The sequence below is a fragment of the Corvus cornix genome, chromosome 1 (assembly GCF_000738735.6).
Source record: "Corvus cornix cornix isolate S_Up_H32 chromosome 1, ASM73873v5, whole genome shotgun sequence".
In the NCBI taxonomy this organism is placed as follows: domain Eukaryota; kingdom Metazoa; phylum Chordata; class Aves; order Passeriformes; family Corvidae; genus Corvus; species Corvus cornix.
Window position 1 is genome coordinate 25,149,025 of NC_046332.1, and position 18,693 is coordinate 25,167,717.

The 18,693-nt window shown below is 45.7% G+C and overlaps 2 protein-coding genes across 8 annotated transcripts in view; both read right to left on the reverse strand.

Moving 5' to 3' along the window:
- Positions 1 to 1,568: 1,568 nt before the first annotated feature.
- ZDHHC23 (zinc finger DHHC-type palmitoyltransferase 23) lies at positions 1,569 to 8,938 on the reverse strand. Its single transcript, XM_039559057.1, is given in 5 exon segments — positions 1,569 to 6,245; positions 7,038 to 7,205; positions 7,904 to 8,576; positions 8,579 to 8,598; positions 8,832 to 8,938. Coding segments are annotated over 5 exon segments (1,236 nt in total). The 3' UTR covers positions 1,569 to 5,977.
- A 1,088-nt stretch (positions 8,939 to 10,026) lies between these two features.
- The window catches only part of GRAMD1C (GRAM domain containing 1C), a 52,250-nt gene continuing 43,583 nt past the window's right edge, over positions 10,027 to 18,693 (reverse strand). For 6 of the 7 annotated variants that reach the window (XM_039559089.1, XM_039559072.1, XM_019283908.3 and 3 more), the window contains 7 exons: positions 17,694 to 17,836; positions 15,992 to 16,095; positions 15,118 to 15,297; positions 13,606 to 13,663; positions 12,981 to 13,091; positions 12,044 to 12,149; positions 10,034 to 10,247 (listed from right to left, as the gene is read on the reverse strand). In XM_039559089.1, the coding sequence (XP_039415023.1) occupies positions 10,170 to 10,247; positions 12,044 to 12,149; positions 12,981 to 13,091; positions 13,606 to 13,663; positions 15,118 to 15,297; positions 15,992 to 16,095; positions 17,694 to 17,836 (780 nt within the window). In that variant the 3' untranslated portion in view covers positions 10,034 to 10,169. Of the gene's footprint in view, positions 10,248 to 12,043; positions 12,150 to 12,980; positions 13,092 to 13,605; positions 13,664 to 15,117; positions 15,298 to 15,991; positions 16,096 to 17,693; positions 17,837 to 18,693 lie in introns of all 7 variants that reach the window. The other variant, XM_010395996.4, reaches the window with a different exon arrangement.

Here is an 18,693-nt window from a genome sequence, read left to right on the forward strand (position 1 = left end):
AGAAGCAAGGCTGTGCCAGATGATGCACAGGATACCCCTAAAATCCCTGGCACAACGTTAGTGTTTTGCAAATTGAGGCTCCCACAGGAGGGTGACATGTGAGAGAGCTTGTCAGACCAAGGAAACAGCTTCAGCCTACAGCTGTACCAGAGCATTCCTCCTGCTCCAACACTTGGTTAGATGCAGATGTCAATGCCTTAATGCTGGTCATCAGCCCACACTCTCACAGCTCAGGCACACTCCTGCCTGTCAGCTCCTTGCTTTTCTTAGCAAGAGAGGGAGGTGGCTGTACAGCCAGGCTTTCGTTCTCCTTCACAGGAATGGGGGGAGGACTTTCACTGCGGTACAACAGCAAATACAGAACCTTGAAGTGATTGCAAACTCCCCATCCTCTACTGACACCTGCCCTCCAGAGCTCTTACACAGTTTCCCAAAAACCTTAACCACAGAAATACCATCTTCTCATTAAATCTGTACACCAGTCACTTCCAAATCCCCTAGGCCCTGCACAAACAGGATCTGAAAGAGTGCCTGAAGTATTAAACAATTTCCTCTGCTCCCCCTAGGCAGGGAAGGACACTAGTAAGCCTGGGAGGGGTCCATGGACCACTGCAGTGTGATCTACAGCTCACATCGTTGCAGACCTGCTATCCATTATGGGCACCTGCCCCAGCAGTGCACCTTGGCTGCCCCTAGCACAGGAGCTGCTGCTCCAGACATGGCCCTGCTCTGCAGGGGCAACACAGCAAGCCACAACAGGGGAAAAAATAAAAGCTGGGGAGAGACAGAAGTGTCTTGTGCCCCCATCAACAGCACTCAACAGAGTTCACAAAGCTGGTCATGCTGGGGTGTCAAAGTCTTGACACCCTTCTGCAAACACCTGTCTCATTCCAGCTAAAACCCTGGTGGAAGGTCCTTGCTGTCAGCAGTGCAAAGTTACCTTCAAACAGAAACAGCTGAACACCAGACAGAAGTACCACCCAGGCGAATCAAAGCAGAGATCTGGAACAATCAAAGGCACCTGTGATTCTACTCATTAAAAGTCATCTCGCCTTTCAGCAGCTGTCCCAAGATACCAACAGGATTAAAGGCTACATCTCTTCCCACTATCTACAAGGAGAATATCCATGTCATTTCCAAATATGGCTTAGAAAAGGGTTTAAAGTAAGAGATTGTTCTCTTTTGGGGTTCTGGGTGTATTATGTGGGCAGGTGCCAGTGGGAAAACAAGACACATGACAAACAGGCTAGGAACCTGCTCAGAGACTGATGATTGATTGATTGATAGGATGAAAGATCCCCATTCAAATTCCTACCATGAGGGAATATCCCTAGTTTCTAGGATGCTGAGAAACTGCCAGCAGGTCTGTTTTATCTCAATACCAACAAACCCACAGGTCAACTTTTGCAGAACTGGAAGAACATCTGTTTCCCAACTTTTCCTTAGACTGTTGGTCCCTTATTCCCAAGTCCAGCTGACAGCTTAACAGCCAGCCATGAGATGGTGGCAGCTTTTGGTCATTTGGCTTGCCTGCGTGTGTTGGCATAAATAACAGGCCACTCCACAAATAATTTCCATTAATTTATTTTGATTCAGTTGATACCCATTTGTAAACACTGAATATGATGCAAAATGGACACAAACATACACACATCAGTCTCTTCAAAAAGGCTCACAAATATTTCACAAAGTTTCTTCCTAAAGCTCAGGTTTAAAAAAAACCCAACCAACCAACCAAAAAACTTTCCAAGGTAGACAGTTCTTCCAGCGCCCATCACTCTTCACATTATCATTAGAGGAGTTCCATAAAGACAAGACCTTGGGAGGCTGAATTCCCACATTTCAGAAAGAACTTCACCTGTCTGCAGAAAGATTTTTGCTGCATGAACATCCTGGTAGTGGCAAAAAAAAAAAAAAGTCCTAGGTAACTAGAATTTTTCACTGAAAGGAATACAGGAAAACACATCCATAATCACACACGCTTCCTGCCCTAATGAGGCAATATACATTCATATAGGAGGAAAAAACCAAGCACATTATTAAGACATTAGGCAGTGAGGCAGTATCCATTTTATCTTCAGAAGAAATTTTACAGCAAATGGTTTCATTAAGACACTTGAAAGCAACCTACTTTGAAGGGAAAAAAAAAAGCACCATCATAGCATGAAGGCTGAAATGTGATTAGGAGTCACAAGCAGCACCAGCTCAGGCTCACCAGTGACTTTTGTCATTTGAGGACAAGTTAAATGGAGAAACAGTCGATGTGGGGACCTGTGACTCGCCTACAAAAAAGCACAATGAAGGAAGACACAGTTAAAGAGTGCCAAGCCACCACTTATAGGGTGTATCTAAAGGTGCACTGTTCCTACTACAGTGTTCCTACAGACGCCAAACAGTGGGGTGTTGGCATTTGGGCACGGAGGGTGTAACATTACAACACCAGCAATACCAGAAGCCTGGTCCCCTACAAGCTGCCTGGTCTGCAGAAGTCCACATTATTTGTAAAACAACAAGTGCCTCTTAAAAGGTCATGGGTAAAGCGAGACAAACTAACTTCTGAGTCTGGGTGGAAAAACATCCGGGCTGGCTGTTACCAGAATCCTTCCCTGCTCTTGATCAGCTTTAAGTCCTCTTGTTATACAGAGGGAAGACTTTTCAAAAGCCAGCAGGGTACTGTTTTCTGCACTGCCAGGCATACAGTTTTACAGGTGAGACATTGGTCCTTGCCTAAAGGCCACACACAACCCACAAGTCACATGCTGGCTGCTCCTACTGCTCCAACCCCCAGGCAGCATGGATCTAGGCAGCTACTAACATAGTGAGCCAGAGGACTGACTCTTAACGCTCTTAGATTTTAACATTTTTCTACCAGTATGGTCAGTACCAAGCTCAGCAGGAAATAACTCAGAAAAGAAACTGTTCCTGAGCACACCGGATCACAAGAGTTTGCCCTTGCAATAACTGCAAAGGGAGCACTACCCTCCAAGAGTTCCCTGCTTATTCTCAGGGATGTTAAAAGGAGAGTTCCCAAGTATGCATCTGAAGGGATTGAAACTCTTCCGCCCATTTAGATGCCTTTTAAATATCCTGTTACTTTATGTTTCTCATCTCCCAAGGCATTCACAAAGCAAATCCTTTCAGGAAGAAGAGGTAAACAAATCCTGTTAAAGAAACAGTCACCACTGCTATGCAGATTACAGCCAACCTGAACTTCCTATTCACTGAGGAATCAGCACTGCATTTTCCTCCTAGAAAAATCCCATCCTTGCAACCCTTTAGTGCCCTGAATAGTTTTGGTTCCCACTGGAGCCAGTGCAAAAAATGAAATTTACTTCAGCACTTCACCCCCGCTATACTGGAGCATGCCTGACCAAGGTATGAAATGGTTACATTAGTCTCAGGTCTTTTGTTCCTAAGCTGCACTCCAAATTCCTCGCTGCCTGGGAGAACAGCCCTGAGAGAGTCTCGGTGTAAGCAGTTCAGATGAAACCTCCCAATCACTAAGAGCTCACTGAGAGACAAGGGACAAGGCTACACTGACAGGCTGCAAAGTAGAAACCAATCTCTGCCTGTGAGTGCAAGTGAGTACCACAGGGCCAACACTGCCAGCCCTGCGATCTGCTCTGCTTTCTCCCAGCCAGGAGTAGCAGGACTCTGAGAAATCACTTATCTCAAACCTGCAAAAGCTCCCAGAACTCGTTCAGCCCGTGGGTGCATGATTGATTCCTGTGCATGCAACACACAGGGACAAACAAATTGGCTGTCTCCACTGCAGGAGTTTGTTTAGCCCAGGAGGTCCTTCTGCCTCAATATTCCTCAGTGCCAGCAGGGTAAGATCTAAGAAGATCCCACTAGCCCACAGCATCCTTATCTCCAGGGTTGCCACGCTCCAGTTCATCTCAGCAGGCATCACAAAATACATATGTGCCTTGGAAACATTTACAGACAAATCAAGGGAAAGCAACTTTGTCTCAATTTCAACTCCTAGGATCAGGCTTCAAGCTCCAAACAGAGAGTCAAAAAGGAATGCTTTGCACAGTCCAGCTAGGTGCCTTTTTATTCACATTAGGATCAAGGAAGTGATCAGAACCTCTTAGGGTGCTTGGTTAGAGGTAAGAAGCAAGAGAGCTGTCCCTTTACCTCCTTATAGAGAACTGTTCACAGGATGAAAAGGGGCAAGAGGAAATAAGGGAAATTCAGTAACTCTGTACAGCCACATTCCAGGTGCAGCTGCTCCTCAGTTATCTGCTGGTTACAAAAAGTGCCACTCGAGGAAACCAAACAGTACAAAGAGGGACACAATCTTTACCTTAAAGTGGGACATATAATGAAGAGCACTCACAACAAATTTGGCAGGGATCTCAAGGGACACCCCTGACCCTGCTTTCTTTTAGCACCATGCACCATCCATCCATTCTTCAAAGCTAATGCACAGCAGCACAATGAATGAGCATCACTTGCCCAACATCCCCCAGCTGCCTGCCACGCCCGTGCAGTCAGGGGCAGGCCTGACCTGTGCATGATGCACACATCTGAAATCACCATGGCTACGACAAAGCTCTGATCTCTGCTTTTTCACCTTAGGCCCAACCTGTAATTCTTGTGCCATGGTCCCCAGCTCTTCCAGCCAGACCCTTCCTATTACTGCAGGGCCAACAGCATACATAAAGGGTTTAAAACAAAAAGCAACAAAAAAATCCCACCCACGAAATTCAGAAACCACTGCCACCAAAACCTCGTCATTTTGGCTGAAGCTCAAGTCCAGGCCATAATACAGTTGCAGGCTGATGAGGAACAAATCGCATTCTTGCAGGCTCATTCACCTGCCACTACAGGTCGTCTATCCCAAAATCAGACACCTCCAACACATCCTCCACCTCTCCCTCCGTACCCTAAGGCTGATTTGTTCCTTGGCTTCTTGGCATGAGAAAACAGCTCTACAGTCAGGCAGCTCTACAACTGGGGTTGAGACAAGATCACTGTGCTGACAGCAACACAACCAACCAAGATGCTACCTACCAAACATGCTGCTAGCAGAATTGCCTACTCTCCCACAGATTCCCTTCTCCCACAGACAGAAGGAGAAGGTAATTTCCATAAAGCTACAGTAATACCAGATGGACAGCACTCTTGTTTTGCCCTCAGAGTTCATTGTTACTTCAAAACATTTCCTTACTTGGTGTATTTACCTGCTGTCATGTGTCACAACCCATAATCAGAGCACAAACACTTTGAGGGAGATGAGCAAAGCCTTCAAACCAATACAGACCCAGCTTACAGAAAGAACAATGGGATCTCTTTTCACTCATTTAGACAGGGATGGAATAACAATTTTAGGGGTCAAGAGGTGAAGGGATCTACAAAGCCCTACAGGAATATAGCTCACAAAGGCACTTAATAGAAGCATGTACACAGCTGGATGGAATAAGAAAGTAAAAATAAATAAATAAATGCACCAGAGAGGAGAACGCTGCTCAGTGACTGCCTAGACAGTCTCTTTTAGCCAAAGAGCCTGGTTTCTGCAAGGGTCCATCTGTATCCAGAGTTCACTCTTCTGACATCTCCAAAATGCCACACGTAGGTACGAGCCAGGGATTCTTTAACCTTTGCAGGAACCAGTGCACTCCCTGAAGCCCGGCAGCCGGTTACTCCTGATGCCAGTGTTCACATCTAATGAAAACTCAAGTTCTCAAAACCTTGTGCTCTTCTTGCTGTTTCCCACAGTGGAAAATGGCAGCAGGCTCCTCCTCTCCCCATCTGCACATATGGCTTACTGCTTTCTGCATCCTATTGCTGGCTGACAGCATGTGAAGAACCATTCCACCTGGGAAAACCTCTGGTGTTGTCGGTGAGGGGATGGGCAGCCTACATGCCGACCACAAGGGAAGGTTGTGCAAGGAAGGAGTCCTGGAGGGAGGGGCGGCTCCCCTGCTAAACAAAGTCAGTGAACCACGACACATCTGCAGAAAGAGGGGTGTCACACAATGTCCTCGGCAGAGCGCTGTGGAGGAGAAGACCCCAGGCTCAGGAAGTGGCCCCAGTTGCACAGGAGTCCCCGGTTATACTGGCCAGTGTCTATCACTAAGCCACCCAGCAGTCTGCGCCCGGTGTTGTCCCGCAGAGCCAGCCGAGCTTCCCTCTCAGTCACGTTGTAGCTGATGTTCAACAGCTGGATAAGGAGGATGTATCCCATGCCAGCTGTTACAATGGCACAGTACCACACACAGGTGAACAACAGAGCAGAGCTGGCAGAAGGGAAAAAGATGGGAAGGAAGCCATTTAGTACTGGAGCAGCTGCTACAAAGTGACTTTCCCTGGTAATCACTATCCTTTCAAATCCCTGTCTAACATCTGCCACAGTGATCTCACTTTGCTGCTTTCATCAGATAATCCTTAAAAGCTTTCTCAAAATTAAAGCTTCAGGGCTTACTTAATGAGAGTTTTTACTGCTACCAGAGCTACTCTTGCACATTGCTGTCACACAACCTAGCTCTTTACTCTTCCTGTTGTAAAGGTGCTCCGGCCTTATTTAAGGACCCCAGGATGCTCATACTCCACCGGGCATGAGATGGAGCAGAGGAAGGAAGAGTCACTTATGTACTAGCAGTACTCTGCCCATCTGTGGTAGTGCTGGTCTCTGAACTCGTGTCCAACAGCTCCCACCAGCCTCCCTGCCAGACAGGGCATGTTCTAGGCAGATAACGTGGAGGACAGTCACTAGATAAATAGTGAGGAATAAGAGGGAGAGAGCACATGTGGATTCCAGGCTGTCAGATTGTTACCTGCATCTGAGGGCAAATGTATTTAAAAGTACATCTATATATAACACAGTAAGTACTTCAAATCCCAGCTCCTTCAACTTTCTCCAAGTCTCAGGCTGCCCACCTTGGCAAAAGCAGAGACATGTCTTTGCTTTCCAGGGCTTTTTAGGGAGCGCTTTGCATTCAGGTTTGACAGCCAGCAGAACAAGGAGCAGGAGCTAAGCTGCCTGAGCAAGGCTGCTCCCACCCCAGCTCTCTTCCAGACAGACATCTCACCTGTAGTCAGAATAGGCCCCGGGGCAGTAGAACAATGCCACAAAGGGAGTTCGGCCCCTACAGATGGTGTGCAGGGTCAAGGTAATCCCATACACAGAGGTGAGCATGAAGAACGAGAGTGCAAGGATGAAAGCTTGATGGTTGTGCTCCCCTACACAGCTGTTAATCCTCCAAAAGGAAAGAAGAGATTACTTGCTTAAAATAAGAAAATAAACTGTCTTCTATTTCTTCTCCCTCCCCCAGCTGTCAAAGAACCTGATTTCCATGGTGCTTCCATTCAACACAGGCTGAGAACTTTGAAATATATTCAAAGAAGGTCTACAACTTTATAAAGTTACAAACACAAGACAATAGATCTGTAGGGTAACAGCAGCAGACTGTTTGCCTCAAATTTTTAGCAAGGGTAGTATCCTTTACTGAGACACATTATACCCAAAAGGCAGCTTTGGGCTCCCTTGCCTCAGGAGACCACTAAAGCAACTTAACTGCAGGATTGCTAGTGCTCCACAGACCAAGTCTAATAAAGAAAAAGAAAAAACCAAATCCAAAACCCACACCAAAAAAAAAAAAAAACAACGCAAACTGATGAAAAAACAGGAGAGAAGTAAAGCCAATTCTGAAGTATGCTGTAGAAGCTTTCAGCTCTCAGCTCAACCCACTTAGAATAAACAATTATTCCAACTGTTCTTTTAAAGGGTAAATACAAAGCTTTTTGTATTTAAAGAGTGTCATAAGGTCTTGCACACAGCAAAAACAACTCTATTTGCCAGGGACTGAAAAAAAAAGAAGCTAGCTTAAAAAAGTAGGGAACTTAGGAGAGAGAGAGAAAGAGAGAACACAGGGAGCCTCAGCAGTGCAAAACCTACCAGACACAGTGATGGTCCAGCCTCCTCACACACCTGCCACAAAGCCGGCAGTGCCCTGCTCGGGCTGGCCTGACCAGCTGGCATTTAGTGCACCAGTCCTTTTTCACACCTTCTGGCTGCCCAGCTGACATCCTGCAATAACCTTTAGCTTCCCCATTCACAGCACGACTGCTGGCAGCACCTGAGATACCATGGAGCCCGCTGGAGCTCCCTCTAACACTCTTGCTGGCCAAACCCTGGTGCGATGGCTCCTCATTGCCTGCTGGGATGGGAAGATAGCCAGGGTCCTTCTTGGCTCGAGACAGGGCTGCAAGCATAAGAATTAACCCGCACGTGAGAGCGACCACTTGGGAATATTCCACGTGGCCCCGGGGAACCACCTCCCGGAGAAACACATAGTACATATATCCCAAGGAGAAGAGCCCCAGGCTCAAGAAGAAGAGAGTCCGCTCCTTCCTCCGGTGGGTGAGGTAGTAATACCACAGCACCACGACGGGCAGGGACGTCAGGATTATGAGCCCCAGCAGGAAGTGCAGGGCGGCAACGTGGAGGAAGACGGGCAGCAGGACGAGCGGCGGCACGAGGCTCACGTTGATCTTCACGGCCCCCGAGAACCACGGGACCCGCAGCCGGTCCGCGATGGTGTCGGCGATCCTCTCCAGCGCTCCCGGGGCAGGGATTTGCACGTCAGCCACCTGTGAGCGGGGGAGCACAGCGCCGGCTGGCACCGGGGCAGCCGCCCTCCGCCGCCCTGCCCCTGCCCGTCCCGCTCCCGCCGCCTCCCTCGCCCTCTCTCCCAACAAGTTTCTCGGGAAGCGGGACGCGGCTCCCCCGCCCTCAGAGCGGCAGCCCCATGGGGACGCCGCCGCCGGGAGGATGTCCCGCAGTCGGGCGGCCCCCAGGGTGGCGGAGGTCGCAGCACCGGTACCTGTCGCAGCCGTCGTCCAGCTCCTCGCAGTCGCAGCAGCACGCCGCCAGGTGGCTGCGCTGGCCGCGCCGGTCCACGTATTCGCAGCAGCAGAGCGGCTCCTCCATCGCCGCCGCCCGCCCCGTCCCTCCCGCGGGGCCGGGAGCGGCTCCCGCCGCCGGCGCCGCCTCAGGTGCCCCGCGCGCGCCGCCGCCCCCGCCCCGCGGCCCCGCCCCCGCCGCGGCGCCCGCCCGCCATTGGCCGCGCGCGCCCCGAGGTGTGCGGGGGCGGCGCCCCCGCCCGGACCGTCCACCTGACGGCGGCGCGCGCCAATGGGCGCGCGGGGGGCGGGGCCGCCGTCACGCGGGGGCACCTGCCTTAAAGGGACAGCGCAACAGGTGGCGGGCGCGGGGGCGGCGCCGCGGGGCTCCCGCTACCCGGGGCTGGACACGCGGCCGGGAAAAGTCTCCCACCGTACACCTTGAACTCGACCCTGCGCCCCGCTTCCCGACCCCACACCCGGTGTTTGCACCGCTGCCTGACGGGCTGAGCACCACCCCAGTCAGGGCTGCGCTCCAACCGCACCCCAGCCTCGAGGAAGGGGGCCCTTCCATTTTCTTGGATTTTTTTTTCTATATTCATCTTCTTTCCCTCAACCTGCTTAGAAAACGCTTGAAGCACATGAAAAGGTGTTTCATCATCAGTGGGCACACCACACTGAAGCACAGCCCTTGATGGAGGGAAAACACCGAGGGCTGAAATTTCTCTGGGAGAGCTAGAAACATATGGCAGAAGGCAGCCTGCCAAAGCTTGCAGAATGCAAGAGATATCAAACCTCTTCCTCTTAATTAATCTTAGGCATATTCATCTTAAGATGGTGACTTGTTTCACAAGGTCCCCATTGCTAAAAAAAGCCTATGAAGATCCTGTAGCTGTGAATCCAGTAACGTTTTTTCTCCAAAACACTCCTCGGTGACGGTCATTTTGTACATTGACATAAAAAGCTGCGATTTCATAGACACAAGCCCAGTTCTCTGCTGAGGGTGTTTTTCACCCTCCAAAGTGTTCGGATCTGTTCACCAGCAGTACAACTGCCCTCGCTCACTCACCATGGGATGGATGCAAGAGCTCTGCGCTGTTTGGAAGTGAGCCTCCCCACGGTAGAGGGCTGGCAGGAGAGACAAGACTGCCAAGCTGTGGCAATGCAGAACCCGACTTACTTCTTCCACAAACCTTTATTCTGTGCAGCTTTTGAGCTAAACAGTAAAGAGTCCAGAGGAGACAGTTACAATCCCTACCCCACAAGTCCTCACACACACGTGTTCTTCAGACGTCTTGAATAAAAAGCTGGTGTGGCTATTAACTCTCAGTCTTGCTGCTCTGTGTCCTGTTCAAGTGGTCAAAGCTTCTTTGGAGCATGGAAAGGGAAATCTTCAGCTGTGAAGATACAATCATCCCCCCCCCACCAATTACTTAAGTCAGTCTCCTGTATGGGTGAGCATTATCAGGAAAATAGTCTCCCTGCTCCTTTTCTTTTAAAGATTTCATGTGATTTCCTCCTCCCTGTTTCCATAAACAGTTGGCTTACTGTGCTCTCCTAACAGCTACACTCTGCAGAGTTTATAAATACTAACAGTCTAGGATGATAAAGTCTTAACACCTCACCAGACAACAGCACAAAAGATAAACCGCCCAACTCATTTTTAGTCACAGATAATGTTCAGTGCAAATACTCCAAGGAACACGGCAGTACAACATGAATTTTCTTTTAACACCTGGCCCTCCTAGTGCATTTTGGTGCACAAAGTGTGTTTAGATTATTGACAACCCTCAGAAAACACAAGGTAGCAAGCACTAAGATGTGTCAGGACTTCCAGACAAAAAGTGTTATTCTGGATGAAAAAGGTGGCTAAATTCTCACTTTTCTTTTTTACACTGTGTGTTCAAAAAGCACTTAACACTTCAGAATTAGGAATTGTTTGGATAGTAAGCAGAAAAAGTTAAAAGGGCATGGAAACCAGAAAACCTTCTCTCTAAAGTGAAGCTTCCAGCACTCAGGCTTTTTCAAGTTGTGATCAAAGTGGTTAATTAATAGATGAATAGCAGCTGTGTGTGCAGAGACACCTCTAAACAAGAAGTATAAAAAATGTCTTCTTTTTCTAACCTCCTTTAGTGTATGGAAGAAGAAAGAGCAAATGATGGAGAAAGGTACATGTGAACTCCCCCTTCAGCTTTCCTAAACTAATAATTTATTCCATTGCATTTAGATTTAATAAAAGAAGTTAAAATCAGAACATTCATGAGTGGTAAGTAAAAACTAAAGCATCAATTTACTGTCCTTCAGTTACTGAGTTGAAATTTCAGCCTAGGGATTTTAGGGATTTTAGGGATTTAACGGTCATGGACTTCAGGATCAGAGACACAACAGTACCCAACAACTTTTTTTTGTGTGTGTCTGTAGTATACAGGAGCCTGAAATTTTAAGTTACTGTGACGGAGGATTAACTTCTATGGAGCCTCTCAGAAAAATATGAGTCTGCAGAATTTATTTATTTTTCACTAGAGATTAGGTGGCCCCTTGATATCAATGCTAAGTGAAGCTCTTGCCAACATCTAGAAGAGTAGCAGGGAGCAAAAGCCAGGATAAAAATGAATGAAGAAACCCCAAAATAAGATGGGAAAAAAAACATCTTAGTATGAGTCTTCTTAGGAAAGGGAATCTCTTTTGAAATACTCCAGTCTTTGCTTTGTCATGATTCAGAACTGCATCAACACATCTCTTAAGCACTTGACAAGTTGAAGAAAATTGACATGCACACTTACATCTTAGTTAAGTAAAAAATCACAAACCAAACAAAAAAAACCCAACAAACAAAAACCACAAACCCAAAAAAACTAAACCAAACAATAAAAAAAAACACCCAACAAACGCCCCCCCAAAAAAACCAAAAAAGCCCAACAACAACAACAAAAAACCCAAAAAAACCCAACCAAACAAAACCCAAACAAAAAACCCCAAACAAACAAAAAAAACCCAAAAAACCCTCCAAGAAACAAATTCAAAACCAAACCAACCCAAAACATCAGAAACATAAGCACTGCCTAGGGCAAAACCGATCAAGAAAACTTTATCTAGCATCAGACCACATCAAACAAAAGCTATGATAACACAAGGGAGAAAACTTGAGTTGTTGAGAAACAAGAACATCACCAGGAAAGAGTGTCAGACCTACCTGCTCAAGCATTTCAATTGAGTCTCTTAAAACTCCCTTCACATGTTTAACCTGTTCCTTATCATATTGAGGGATCTCCTCTTTTGATACCATTTCTGGGGATATGCTGAAAAAGATGGAGATTACATCAGAAACATGAAACAAGCACCTCCATGCCTTTATAAAAGCAACAGTTCTCTGCCACCATTGCTCTGCCATTGCTAAAAGCACCCTCTTACAAAAGCCACATAAAAAGCTGCCTGCAGTTGAATTTCAATGCCTGTTTTCTTGAAGCTAGTACCTCAGATCTTTGTAGACAACAGCCACCAAGAAAAAAAGTGTGCTGACATTACATTTACGATATAAGGCTCACACTTCAGGGAGCAAGATCCTTCTTATGAAGAAAGTTGCTCTAACCAGTTCTGAGATGGTCACTATGGGAGGTCCCTACACCTCTTCCAGTCTCAGCATCAGGATATGGTTTTTAACTTATTTGTTGATACTGTATTCAAGAGGAAGTACCATCTTTCTGTGTCTGAGTACAAAAGGCACATAACATGGAAGTTTTTGAAGGAGAAGAGATTTAGCAGGAGACTCACAGAAAGAAGCTAAAAAGCTAAATGAACCTTTAACATTCCATTTGAGAACATGCTGGTTCACACAGGATGAATACTTTGGTTCTGTGATCAGCACTATGATATTCACAGAAGATGAGTCACAGCAGGCTGATAAATGCAAACTAAGGTTAACATTTCTCCCAAAAAAGCTTGTCAAAGGAGAAATTTATTACTGCAAGATGCAGTCAGACATGTCACTGGATTTCAGCATAGACCACAGCAAGCCCCAGCCACTTCTGAAAACTTGCCACTGAATTTCATTATTTATAATTTATTTCCTTAGATCATATTTTCACATAAGCTGAAGAAGAAAGCAAGCAAAGATTGTGAATTCAACTTACTTCAAAGAGCTTTCTTCCTGAAGCTGGACGTGATAGAGGGACTGAGCTGCATGCTCTATCTTTGACAGTTTGAGGAACAGTGTTACATTCAGCAAGACCAAGAGCAGCAAACTGTAGAGAGAAGAGAAGAAAAACCCAGGTCTTGTAATAATTTCATTTGCAATGCTACAAACACAAGATCATGGCTAAAGACAGCTAAGGAAACAGAATCCTCCCAGAATCCTGGGAGAAAAAAGGTGTGGGGCAGCACTATACTGGAAATTAGTATCTATCTGAACAATTCTTAGCAGTTACCATTAAGCTGGGTAATAGCAAATAGAAATAACAACAGTATCTCTTCTTGGAACTTTTAAAATTAGGAATCTGTAAATTCTAGACTTTATTTTGTTAATAGGATCAGACCTAAGAAAAACGTGCAAGGTAACTAGTTTGGCAAGTCAGCATTTTCATTCTGCCTGTAATTTCCAAGTCAATCCATTCCCCTTTTATACCCACATGTTCCACTCAAATTAGGTTAAGATTTATCATGCTACATGCAATGTTAACATGCAAATGAGGAACAAATACAGATAAAGGTCAAGATGAGCTTAAGTCAAGCAACATTTTAATGCAAGTGAGTACTTACAAGACACTCATTACTACAATGATGGTGGTGGTCCTACTTACTGCATCTCTTTTCCTTCCTATAGAGCATGGAAGAGAAGGAGGTTAAAAAGTACTGAAGAACATTCCTAAAGGATGTGTGCAGATAGATATATGTCAGTGCCCAGCACTTCACACAGAACTGCTCAACAACTTCTGATGGAAAAAAAATAACAGGTCATGTAGGTGCACATGATCACCTCCACCATTCACCAAGGCATTTTTGCAGTCATCTCTGAGAAGCTGGCTGAACAGTCAGGCTCTTCCATCAGAATTCCCCCTATCCCACTGTGCTGGGGAGAACAGAATGCTGGGGCATGGTCACAGTAAAGCTGAATAGCCTGAGAGGGTTGCAGTCCATCCATTCCTAACGTGCATCCAGCACATGTGCTGCTAGTCACACACAGCAGAGACAGGCTGCAAAGTGGCTCTCTGCTGCTTGTTCTCCTGCTCACATTCATCTTTCTGACAACCAATGTCAGTCACATTTTCCTGTAACTGGTCCCATCCTTACTGGCTTGGTTTATCTATTGTCCTGGAAACAGCCTTTCCAGAGGCCATCTGCTATTCATCAGGCAACAGGGATCAGACACTACTGAGGGACAGTGTGCATGTTCTCTCCAAACTGAGCACCTATCACCGTGGGCAGGCTGATCTTCAAAAATAATTCCAGTTTTGCACATCCTGCCCTGGACAAAGGACATACATAAAAGTTGTAGTGTACCCTGAGAGACACGCTCATCTGAAAAGGTGGAGCAGCAGTAGCAAAATTAAGTAATTAGGAAGCAATTTCAGATAGGTAAAGAGTCCTTCACACACACTGCTGATCCAAATATTCTCTCAAAGGTGTACTCAGTGTTGTCTCCCCCTTAAGGGAAGTGCACTTGCTCCTACTTCATTGTTTACAATTCAATTTTTGTCATGGAATCCACCACTCCCCAGCGCCCAAGTCTGTCGTGCCTAAGGGCAGGGGAACTGCAAGAAATGCTTAAGTGACCCAGAAATTACAGAAGCATATGGGAAACAGACTTCTTAACATTAAAAATAAATAACCAAAACTGAGATGACAGGGCCAAGAGGCAAGTGGCAAAGTTTAATCAACTTGTGACCTGTGTGTGCAGTTATTTGAAGAAAAAAAGCAATTTTTCAGAAATGTTACAAGAATCAGGTTAATTTTTTTTTCCTGATCCAAACTCATTTTCAATCCTTTGCAGATACAGAACAGCATTTTAGATTTTGATTGATTTTTGTCTTAAAACTGAAGGTGATATTAGGCTTGATTTCATGAGATACTCATGATAGGAAGTAACCATGCATACTCCAAATCTACTTGATGCAAGCTTGAAGAAGCCTGAACTTATTAAAGCATTTGCTGTCACACCAATTACATCAAGACAACAGTAATATATACACAAGTGCTACTCTTGCACTATTTTAAGAGTTATGCTTTCTTGAACACACCTTTTGGAAAGCACTTGGTATGAAAAATTCCTACCTATTAAGCTGCCCTGGGACTCTACTCCCATGTCACCAGAGGAATGTTGGGAAGAACGTTTGGGAAGTGATTCTGCCAAACCCCGGTGTAAAGTGCGTCGCCTCCGTCTCAGAGCAAGTAATTTCCCAGAGTCTTCTATGGACTGATTAATTGCATATTCCTCCATTAGGAGATCTGATTCTGCAGTGGAAAGAATAAGGTTACTGAAGAAATCTGGAAAGCTGAACAGCTTAACACTGAAGACAAATTGTGAGATATGCAGGATGGCAGCAAGAGGAACAAGCACACCTTCCAGTACATGAACTTAAAGCAGCTAATTGGCAAAGTACACCCTGACCTCCACCCCAGTTCTATTTGCTAGAGGCACTTGGAACACTCTGCAGAGGTGGTGCACACTCAGCCCAGGCAGGATTGTTCAATGCTATGCCAGACAGCAGTTGGAAGAGCACTGCAAGACACTGTTAGACTGAGACTAGGAATTGTGTCAGACTGAGAGCCTGCAGCCGTGGCTGGGCCAGGCTGTGAACAGACACTCATGGAGCCTGCCAAGTGCCACTGCTTCTCTTCTCAAATGCACAATCAAGGAAATTCTTAGAGATAAGCACATGCATAATACATGCTTTCCTGCTGCTCCTCGTGTTTCCTTCTGAAAGCAATTACAACCAGGTATACAAAAGCCCCTTGTTAGCCAAAAGGCTTCTTCCATACCCTGCAACTGGCAGATACATTGATGACAGGAAGTTCTGTCTTTCAAGACTGCTTAGGCATTGCCTTTTTTCCAAGCCTTTCTTCAAGGAGCCAGGTTTGACAGCCACAAAAACATACATAGCAAAAGTAGCCTCCTTACTCCAGCACAAAGAAGAAAATGTCTCACCAAGTTGTTTGAAGTTTTCCTGTATTCCTCCCCAAGTATTCTTCTCGATTACAGACTTGACAAGACCCCAAGGCTGTTTTTTGTACTTCACTTCTGCAGAAACCCTAGCAAACAGAATGCAATAATGAAAGAGTGCTCTTCTAGGCGGCACCGTGATAGCAGAAATCTCTTATCAGAAGCAGGCCTCCAGCTTATGTCTAAAATCTGAAATACCAACTGGAACTGCCATTGCTCTCCAGCTGGGCACACTTTCACTGAAGAAAGGCAAGAGACAGTAGCAAAGACAACATCTCCAGCTAAAGCCTCAAAATCTGAATGTCCAAATTATGGGAAACATTTTGAAATGTTTCCTTCAGACTCAGACTAGAAGACGATTTCTACCCTCTGATGCATTCTCATTTTAACACGCATTTAAAATAGGATTCAGGCTTCCAGATAATAAAACCCTGATTTTTACTTTGTATATGTACACATGATATATTACATGGGCACTACAAGGTGCAGAAGGTGAAATTCTTTATCACCACTCATACATCAAGTGCTCACACCCTACCCTGAGAAATTAAAATCTGTCTTTCTGTGAGCATGACAGAGGGGAAAATGACAGTCCTACCTTGCATTCCTCAGGTCAAGCTAATCAATAACGCTTCCAGAATAAAAATGAATTGACTAGAATCCTTCAGAGGAATGCTTCTAACAGCTGAGTGAATCCCAAAGGATTATTATAAAGGATTTTAAGGATATAAGGATATTATAAAGGATTTTGTCCTTTATAAAGGACAAAAGCATAGCCTGTGATTTCCGTCAAGAACACTGACTATCCTAGAATACACTTTCTTCAACTTTTTAAGTAATCTTCCAAATCAATGTAAGCCCACTGTGTTTCCAGTCTAACACAGTAACTCCTTTCAAATGGAGTTTCTAAGCCACTTTAAGCACAGTTTAGTAAGGCCAGCTGTGACATCACCATGTACCTTCTGTTCTATACATGATGTTAATACCTAGGTTTTTACTCTTTACCCTAGGGTTGTCGTGCATCTCAGAATAAACAAGTCTAGGTCTCAAAGAATAACAGTGATTCACTCCAAAAAAATCCAAAGCAGTCTTTCAAGGACCTTTCTTCCCTTCTCCTCCCAGTAGAGTTTGCAGTAGTTTTATAGCCTGAGATAAACCAGAATAGAATCCAGGCTTGCTAACCTTTCCTGAGTACTGATTAAGTTTGAGATAAAAACTCTCACTAAAGATAGCACCACTTCCAATGTTTTCAACAAATGGGAGAGGAACTTCCATATCTAGGCAGAGTTCACTTGAGCACCTCCTTGCAAAATTAAGTACATTCTATCTCCCCCGCACATTCCTGTGAAACCATTCTCCTCTGCAGGCCTTTAGCAAGGATGTCTGGGAAACCTTGTAATAAAACATCTCAATTTTTTCCAATTTATCCCACTCACACAGCTGCACTTGAAAACACGAGGCTGGTCAGGACCCAAATTGGTATTGGAGATGAGTTCTGTACCTCAGAGTCACCATCTCAGTCAGTTTCTCACTGCATTAATGAGATCCAAGCACAGCATACATGTGACCAAGCTTATTTTCCAGAAGAGAACCCAACGTTTCCTATGCTGCTGGCAGATCTTTTACTAATCATCAGAACATCCCTGCCTCGGCTTCTGCCCTCCTCCCGTGGACCACCCAGGCTCACCGTAACCGGCACTTGTGACTGGATGTGCGACTGATACAGTATCTGTTCACAGTGTAGAAATAATCATGGTAAGGGACGTCATGTGTCAGGACCTCAGCATCCACCTGGTAAGACTGACCTTTCTGACTCTGCTTATGCAGGATCTATCATAAAAGAAAATAAAAATAAGAAGGTATATTCATGGTACATAAATTCCCTCCACCCCCTTTCAGCCTGAGTTCCTTAGGCTGGATTAACCAACTCCAAGTGAACTCAAGGAGAGAGAAAGCCTGAAGAATCACTATAGAAACCAGGTAAGAATGTTAACCATAGGTGGGGTGGGAAAAGAGAAGATGCCTCCTGCTAGAGCCAACACTGGCAGCAGCAGTACTTCCCCACTGCCACTTCAAGTACCAGATGCAAGGCTGGCCACTGCCTCATGACCACAGCTCTTCTTTGAGACCTTTCCCAAAGCAGAATAACAAAAAGGGTTGAGATTGGAAGGCACCTCTGGTGCTCGTCTTTTCCAAGAACTAAGGCAGGACTATCTGCCCATGCCCAGGGGGCTTTCCAATATCTCCAAGGAAGGAGATGCCACAATCTCTATGGACAACCTGCTCTGCTGCTCAGTCACCCTCACAGTGAAAAAGTGTTTCCTGATGTTCAGAAGGAATTATCTGTGTTTCAGTTTGTGCCCATCACCTCTGGTCCCATTGCTGGGCACCACTGAAATGTGCGGCCTTTGATGGTGAAGGCCTGACTCAATTTTTTGCACCCTCCCTTCAGATATTTCTATAAATTTTAAGATGCCCCTGAGCCTTCTCTTTTCCAGGGCTAAACATTCCCAGCTATCAGCCATTTCTCAGATGAGATGCTCCAGTCCCTTCATCATCTTAGTGGCCCTTTGTCAGGCTCTTCACATCTCATATTGGGGAGCCCAGAAGTGGATACTGAAAGCCTTTAATTGCACCTTTTCACCCCCCAATTCCTAAGAGATAATAATACTTTTCCCTGCAAGTTT